The following is a 9384-nucleotide window of genomic DNA, read 5'->3' on the forward strand; positions in this document are numbered from 1 at the left end:
CTTCGTGATGTTTTATTTTTCATGTATAGGTCTATAATCTGTCTAATGTGAAATTTTGTATTAATGTGTGTATGGGATATATAGAAAATGCTAACTAAAGTTTTCTCTTGAGGATTAATTCAGTTTTCTATAGTATACATAGTTTCCAGGATCCCAGGATAAAACCTGATAGGCCTGGTATATTTCATTTTCATGTTTTCATAAAAACTTTCATATGTAGGATTGTTCACTCTTGAGTACTAAAAAAAAGACTTTAGAACAATTTAAAAATTGTTAAAAAATAAAAAAAAAATTGACGGTCATTTTAAGTTTTTCCTGGCTAGAACACACAAATAAGCTACTAATCTTTGTAAAAGCATAAACATTTACCTTAATAGAAAATATTTTGGGGAGGAAGTTTAAATTTAAAAAGGGAGCCCCCGGAATCTAATTCTGACAAGCACTATGAATTAAGCATGAACTACTTTAAGTAAAATTCATCTTATTTTTCATCAAGACTGTGACGTAAATTGATAAAACACAGCAAAAGTAGCAAAAAGATTTTGAGAACTTTCCTAAATTGAAGATAGTGACGGTAGATAATGTCTAAAACCCCTGGGACTTGGCATCTTTGTGTAATCCATCACTGCAGATAGCTCAACACCTAACTTGGAAAACTGAATGCTTTTGCTTTTCATGCACACTCATCATCTTAAACTGTGCCAACTCGGCAGAAATTGAAATTCTCATTCTCCATCTGGCCAGTTTCCCAGACTTGGGGCCATTGTTCCCAAAAACCATTCAGAATCGGACTGTTTAAAGGTACACAGGTACATGGTTCTTCCAATTCCTCAAGGTATTTAGGGTGTTCTTAACACCTTCGCTTTCTGTTGGGAGCCAGGTCTGTAGTCTAAACGCACTGTTAGTGGTAAACATAAACATGGCTGACCCTTTGTGCTGTCCTCTCCCTTTCTTTGGTTTCCAGGCTCACTGGGAAGTCTCTGCTAGGGGGATTCTCAGCCTAAGACAAGATGTAGGGAGAGGGATGCTGGATCAGCATCTGGGTCATGGGGGGATACTGCTTGGCCTCCAGAGATTCCATTGTCCCATGACAATAGGGCTTAGACAACCAGACTTCATGGAGTACCTTATTTGTGTCACTATGACTGGGGCTTCACCACATTTACTAACCTGGACACGACTGAGAGGAGGTTATTATTATCCCCATTTATTTCTGAAAATACAAACCAATGTATAAATGCTGTGTTAGAAATATGGCACGAAACAAATGATCATATGGGGAAAAAAGGAGCGAGGCAAGCCAAGAAACAGACTCTGAACTATAGAGAACAATCTGATGGTTAGGGGGAGGCGGGGAGGTGGGTGGTGGGGATGAGTAACAGGTGCCGGGGATTAAGAAGTATACTTGCGGTGAGCACCCGGTGCTTTAGGAACGTGTTGAATCATGACGGGGAAGAGTTAAGAGGGCGGAGGGGTAGGAGGACGCTACGCTTGTCTCCTCTCTCTAACACTGGTAGGTAGTTATCAAATCATTCTGAACACCCAAAAATCAATGGGAGGTCTGAGAGAACAAAAATTGCAAGTCTACATAGTAAAGAAGCCATGACCTTTTGGACCGTAGTAGGTACGGAAGTTCATGCGGCGGAGGCGTGGCTGTGGATGTAGCAGTGCGGAGGGAGTCCGCTTATGGAGGTAAGCAGTATTAGAAGCCGTGGAGTCCAAACAACGAACTTATAAATTCGCTACTGTGGGGATCCTGCCTGGACTAAAGGTGCTCATGGTGAAAAGGGGCAGAAGCCCAGGAGTGACAAGGTGGCCTGAGGATCCCCTGGGTGGCAGGAAGAGTGGGTGGCACCAATTTGCTGCGCTTTTCCCAGGCATGGGAGCCTCGAAGCCGGGGAGAGCCGCAGGTCTTGGCGCAGGCTTTCTGATACAGACTGCAAACCGCTGCGCTGTTGTGGGACCGCTTTCCTGGGGCAGGCCGGCCAAGTGTGGGGAGACCCTCCCCTGGAGGAACAGTGTGGGTCTGCACCCTGGCCATCCCTGAAATTTTGAGTTTTCAAACTCCAAAAGGCTCAGGCACGGACAGGGTGAATACCGGGGTCATAGGGAAACTGGTGAAACAATTAGGGTGATAGATTGCTTTTCCGTGAGGGCTCACTGAAGAGCTGGGGTTGCGGACTTTCAGCTCTGAGGCTAGAGAGCAGGGCACAGCCATTTTCTTTTTCTTTCTTTCTTCCCTCCCTTCCTTTTCTTTTTTCTTTCTTTTGATTTTATTTATTTATTTAGAGAGAACAGATGGATGTGAGTGGCAGAGTGAGAGGGAGAAGCAGGATCCCCGCTGAGTAGAGAGCCCGATGCTGGGGGATCTCAGGACCCCAAGCCAACGGGAGTTGCTTAACCAACCAGGCCACCCAGGCGCTCCATGGGTGCACCCATTTTCATCCCACCCATCAGTGCAGAAAGCCCTCAGAGAGCAAAACAGTGCCACCTCGTGGGAGCCAGAGCTGTGTACACCAAGTCCTCCCTCTGTACCCAGGATGCGCATTTCCACTGAGAAAGGAGAATCGAGGTGGCAGGCCCCTCCCCCAGGAGATCTGCACAAACAACTGGCTTGCACCAAGTTTAATGATCATAGAGGACTGCAAAGTCTTCAGCTCTAAGGGAAATAGGATAGAGCTTCCTTTTTACTTTATATCTTTCTTTTATTTTTATTATTTTTTTCCATTATTTTCTTATATTTTCCAATTCCTTTTTAAAAATTTTTTATTTAAAAAATTTTTAAATATATTTTTTATGTATATATTTTTAATTTTTTTGTCTGCTTTTATTTTATTTTTATTTTATTTTATTTTTTATTTTGTGAGCTAGATTCTTTTAACAAACAGACCAAAACACACCCAGGATCCAGTTTTTTGTTTTGTTTTGTTTTGTTTTGTTTCGATTTTCTTGTTTTATGTTTCTGGTTTTCCTGGTTTTGTTGTTGCTGTTGTTTTTCTTTGTTTTTTTGCCTTGTTTTCATGGTTTTTTGTTTTTTGCTTTTTTGTTTTTGTTGTTCTTTTTTCTCTTTCTTCTTTTCTGGACAAAATGATGAGACAGAGGAATTCACCCCAAAAGAAAGAACACAAGGTAGAACTCACAGCCAGGGATTTAATCAATACAGATATAGGTAAGATGTCTGAACTAGAAATAAAACGATGGTTATAAGGATACTAGCTTGGCTTGAAAAAAGCGTAGAAGACATTAGAGAATCCCTTACTACAGAGATAAAAGAACTAAAATCTAGTCGGGCCCAAACTAAAAATGCTATAACCAAGATACAAACACAAATGCAGGCCATAAAAATGAGGGTGGATGAAACAGAGGAGCAAATTAGTGGTATAGAAGTTAAAATTATGGAAAATAATGAAGCCAAAGGAAGGAAAGAAAGGTAATGGGCCACAAAGGCAGACTTAGAGAAATCAGCAACTTAGTAAAATGTAGTAACATTCATATCATAGGAGTCTCAAAAGATGAAGAGAGAGATAAAGGGGCAGAAGGTTTATTTGAACAAATTATAGCTGAAAACTTCTTTGAGTGGAGAAAAAAAGACCAAAAGTAACAAAGACTAAAAAGAACCAGAGAACATCACCAGAAACACCAACTCTACAAGTAACACAATGGAGCTAAATTCATATTTCTCAATAATCACTCTGAATGTAAGTGGACTAAATGTGTCAGTCAAAAGACATAGGGTATCAGAATGGATAAAAAAAAAAAACAAGATCTATCTATATGTTGCTTACAGGAAACTCATTTTAGACCTAAACACAAGAGCAGATTGAAAGTTAGGGGATGGAGAGCTATCTATCATGCTAATAGAAGTCAAAAGAAAGCTGGAGTAGCCATACGTGTATCAGGCAAACTAGATTTTATTTTATTTTTTTTAAAGATTCTATTTAGTTGTGAGAGAGAGAGAAAGCACAAGCAGGAGAAGAGGCAGGCAGAGGGAGAAGAAGGATCTCCACTGAGCAAGGAGCCCGATGTGAGACTCGATCCCAAGAGTCTGGGATCATGACCTGAACCAAAGGCAGGTGCTTAACTGATTGAGCCATCCAGGCATAAAAACTAGATTTTAAAACAAAGACTATAACAAGGGCAGTCTGGAGGACTGGAAGAAGGGATTATATCATAATTAAGGGTCTATCCATCAAGAAGATCTAACAATTATAAATACTTATGCCCCCAACTTGGGAGCACATATATATATATATATATATATATCTCAATCAATAATAAACATAAAGAAACTCATTGATGATAATACAATAATAATAGGGGATTTTAACACCCTACTTATAGCAATGGACAGATCATCTAAGCAGAAAATCAACAAGGAAACAATGGCTTTAATGATACACTGGACCAGATGGACTTAACAGATACATTCAGAACATTTCATCCTAAAGCAGCAGAATACACATTCTTCTCAAGTGCACATGGAACATTCTCCAGAATAAATCACATCCTGGGTCACAAATCAGCCCTCAATGAGTACAAAAAGATCAAGATCATACATGCATATGTAAGACCTCAAATACATGGAGGTTAAAGAACATACTACTAAAGAATGAATGGTTAGTCATGAAATGAAAGAAGAATTTAAAAAAATACATGGGAGCAAATGAAAATGAAATCATGACAGCCTAAAACCTTTGGGATGCACCAAAGGCAGTCCTAACAGGGAAGTATATTGTAGTACACGCCGACCACAAGATGCAAGAAAGGCTCAAATACACAAACTAACCTTAAACCTAAAGGATCTAGAAAAGGAACAGCAACTAAAGCCTAAGCCAGTAGATGAAGGGAAATAATAAAGAGTAGAGTAGAAATAAATGATATAGAAACAAAAAACCCCAGTAGAACGGTTTAAGGAAACTAAGAGCTGGTTCTTTGAAAGAACTAATAAAATTGATAAAACCAAGCCAGACTTATCAAAAAGAAAAGAGAGAGAGGACCCAAATAGATAAAATCACAAATATAGATAGAAGAGATATCACAACCAACACCACAGAGATAACAATTAGAATACTATGAAAAATTATATGCCAACAAATTGGGCAAACTGGAAGAAATGGACAGATTCCTAGAAACTTACAAACTACCAAAACTGAAACAAGAAGAAATAGAAAATTTGAACAGACCCATAATCAGCAAAGATACTGAATTAGAAATCAATAATCTCCCAGCAAATAGGAGTCCATGACTGGATGGCCTCTGAGCAGAATTCTACCAAACATTTAAAGAAGAATTAATACCTATTCTTCTGATAATGTTCCAAAAATTAGAAATGGAAGGAAAACTTCCCAACTCATTCCATGAGGCCAGCCTTACCTTGATACCCAAACCAAAGACACCACTAAAAAGAATTACAGACCAATATCCCTGATGAACATGGATGTAGAAATTGTCACCAAGATACTAGCTAATTGAATCTAACAGTACATTAAAAGGATTATTCACCACAACCAAGTGCGATTTATTCCTGGGCTGCAAGGGTGGTTCAACATCCACCAATCAATCAGTGTGATGTACCACATTAATAAAAGAAAGGACAAGAACCATATGATCCTCTTAATAGATGCAGAAAAAGCATTTGACAAAATACAGCATCCTTTCTTGATAAAAACTCTCCATACTGTAGGGATAGAAGGAACATACCTCAATATCCTAAAAGCCATATATGAAAAACCCACAGCAAATATCATTCTCTGCAGGGGAAAATTGAGAGCTTTTCCCCTAAAGTCAGAAACACGACAAGGATGTCTGCTCTCACCACTGTTGTTCAACATAGTACTGGAAGTCCTAGGCTCAGCAATCAGACAACAAAAAGAAATAAAAGGCAATCAAATTGGCAAGAAAGTCAAACTTTCACTATTGCAGACATGATACTCTATATAGAAACCCAAAATACTCCACAAAAAAATTGCTAGATTTCATACATGAATTCAGCAAAGTCATAGTATATAAATTTAATGTGCAGAAGTCTGTTGCATTTCTATACACTAATAATGAAGCAGCAGAAAAATCAGCATGTGCACCAAAACCGTAAGATACCTAGGAATAAATCTAACAAAAGAAGTAAAAGATCTATACTCTGAAAATTACAGAACACTTATGAAAGAAATTGAAGAGGACACAAAGAAATGGAAAAGCATTCCATGCTCATGGATTAGAAGAACAAACATTGTTAAAATGTCTATTCTACCCAAAGTAATATACACATATAGTGTAATTCCCATCAAAATGCCACCAGCATTTTTCACAGAGCTAGAACAAACAATCCTAAACATAGCGTGGAACCACAAAAGACCCTGAATAGCCAAAGCAATTCTGAAAAAGAAAAAGAAAACTGGAGGCATCACAATTCCGGATTTCAAGCTCTATTACAAAGCTGTAGTCATCCAGATAGTATGGTACAGGCACAAAACAGACACAGAGATCAATGGAACAGAAGAGAACCCAGAAATGGACCCACAACTGTATGGCCAACTAATTCGATAAAGCAAGAAAGAATATCCGTTGGAAAAGAGACAGTCTCTTCAACAAATTGTATTAGGAAAACTGGACCATTTTCTTACACCATACACGAAAATAAATTCAAAATGGATGAAAGACTTTAATGTCAGACAAGAAACCATCAGAATCCTAAAGGAGAACACAGGCAGAAACCTCTTTAACCTCAGCCATAGCAACTTCTTACTAGACATGTCTTTTGAGGCAAAAGAAACAAAAGAAAAAATGAACTATTGGAACTTCAGCAAGGTAAAAACTTTCTGCAAAGGAACTGATCAACAAAACTAAAAGGCAGCCTATGGTTTGGGAGTAGATATTTGTAAATGATGTATTTGATAAAGGTTAGTACCCAAAATCTTCAAAGAACTTATCAAAATCAACATCCAAAAATCAACCCAGTTATGAATGAGCAGAAGACATGAATAGACACTTTTCCAAGAAAGACATCCAGATGTCAAATAGACACATGATAAGATGCTCAACACTCATTATCAGGGAAATAGAAATCAAAACCACGATGAAGTACTATCTCACACTTGTCAAGATGGCTAAAATTAACAAGAAACAACATGTGTTGGCGAGGATGCAGAAAAAGGGGAACCCTCTTGCACTGTTGGTGGGAATGCAAACAGGTGCAGGCATGCTGGAGAACAGTATGGAGGTTCCTCAAAATGTTAAAAATCCCAGCAATTGTTCTACAAATATAAAAAAATCCCAGATAAATACTGGGTATTTATCCCAAAGGATATAAAAATACAGATTCAAAGGGATACAGGCACCCCAATGTCTATGACAGCATTATCAACAATAGTTGAACTATGGAGAGAGCCCAAATGTCCATTGACTGCTGAATGGATAAAAAAGAAGTGGTATATGGGGAGCCTGGGTGGCACAGCGGTTAAGTGTCTGCCTTCGGGTCAGGGCGTGATCCCGGCGTTACGGGATCGAGCCCCACATCAGGCTCCTCTGCTGGGAGCCTGCTTCTTCCTCTCCCACTCCCCCTGCTTGTGTTCCCTCTCTTGCTGGCTGTCTATCTCTGTCAAATAAATAAATAAAATCTTAAAAAAAAAAAAGAAGTGGTATATAGAGAATGGAATATCACTCAGCCATTAAAAAGCATGAAATCTTGCCATTTGCAATCACATGGATGGAGCTAGAGCTTATGATGCTAAGTGAAATAAGTCAGTCAAAGACAAATACCGTGTGATCTCACTCATGTGGAATTTAAGAAAGAAAACAGATGAACATATGGGAAGGGGGGAAAAGAAAAAAAAAAGGAGAGAGGGAAATAAGCCATAAGAGACTCTTGTTGATAGAGAACAAACTAGGGTTGATGGAGAGAGGTGGGTGGGGGATGGACTACATGGGTGATGAGTCTTAAGGAGGGCACTTGTGATGAACACTGAGTGTTGTATATAAGTGTTGAATCACTGAATTCTACTCCAGAAACCAATATTGCACTGTATGTTAATGACCTATTAATTTAATAAATTAATAAATAAAGTATTGAATCACTAAATTGTACACCTGAAACTAATATTGCACTGTATGTTAACTTACTGGAATTTAGTATTTAAATGTAATTTAAATTAAATGGAATTTAAATAAAAACTTTTAAAAAAGTATTATGGGAAAGAAGAGAATGTATCTATCTGGCCAGAGAGTGGAAAATCTGAGAGGATCACACACACAGAAAAGCTAATATTAAAGCAGACCCATTCGAGACCAATAAGCACTCAACAGTCCTAGAGTGGGGTAAGCATTCTAGACAGAGGAATCACGTATGCACTACTTGGGAGCATGAGATTATTTTAAAAACATTCTATTAAATACTAGAATTTGTGACAACTTTGAGCCCCTAGAAAACTTACATCTACTAAATAAGGAGACACTTAAGTAACTAAAGATGCAAATATATATATATGGTAATGAGGTCTTTGGGGGGCACGTTTGCTACATGAAATTAGGAAGGATTTTTTTTTAAAGATTTTATTTATTTATTTGACAGAGATAGAGACAGCCAGTGAGAGAGGGAACACAAGCAGGGGGAGCGGGCCCTGAGCCGAAGGCAGGCGCTTAGAGGAGCCTGATGTGGGGCTCGATCCCGTAACGCTGGGATCACGCCCTGAGCCGAAGGCAGGCGCTTAACCACTGTGCCACCCAGGCGCCCCAAGGAAGTATTTTTAAACACCAAGTTTATCTCATTAAAAAGTCAGAAAAGTCATCTATGACTTTCTGTATATATACAGTATATTATATATGAGATTTTCACCATCTCATTATAAATGAGCCCAAAGTAACTAACTCACTTGTTTTCATCAGGAAAATAACTAGATAACAGTATGGAGTTCCTCAAAAAGTTACAAATAGAACTACCCTACAGTCCAGCAATTGCAGTACTAGGTATTTACTCAAAGGATGCAAAAATACAGATTCAGAATACAATACAGAATTCAAATACAAGAATGGATAAAAAAGATGAGATATAGGAGGGGAGGTTAAGATGGCGGAGGAGTAGGGGACACCTTTTTCAGCCGGTCCCCTGAGTTGAGCTGGATAGGTACCAGACCATCAGGAATATCCCACGGAATCAGCCTGAGACGCAGGAAGATACATCTGGATCTCTACAAATGAACATCTCCAGCGCTGAGTATCGAGGTACGAAGCGGGGAGCCGTGAAACCGCGCACAGATATCGGAAGCTAAACAGAAGGGGGAGGGAGCCGCCGTGTCAGGGCGCCGGGAAGCGGTAGCCACCTGCAAGGGGGAGTGGACAGACCGCGGACCCGCACGCTTGAGACAGCAGGCTGAGAAGGGAGCTCCGGGAGCG

General features: G+C 39.2%; 1 protein-coding gene across 1 annotated transcript in view; it reads left to right on the top strand.

Moving 5' to 3' along the window:
- Nucleotides 1–3197: 3197 nt before the first annotated feature.
- MUC19 (mucin 19, oligomeric) overlaps nucleotides 3198–9384 on the top strand; it is a 98045-nt gene continuing 91858 nt past the window's right edge. The window contains exon 1 of the mRNA XM_034646029.1: nucleotides 3198–3378. Coding sequence (XP_034501920.1) covers nucleotides 3198–3378 — 181 coding nt within the window. The remainder of the gene's footprint in view (nucleotides 3379–9384) is intronic.

Source organism: Ailuropoda melanoleuca, chromosome 16 (assembly GCF_002007445.2).
Source record: "Ailuropoda melanoleuca isolate Jingjing chromosome 16, ASM200744v2, whole genome shotgun sequence".
Taxonomy (NCBI): Eukaryota; Metazoa; Chordata; class Mammalia; order Carnivora; family Ursidae; genus Ailuropoda; species Ailuropoda melanoleuca.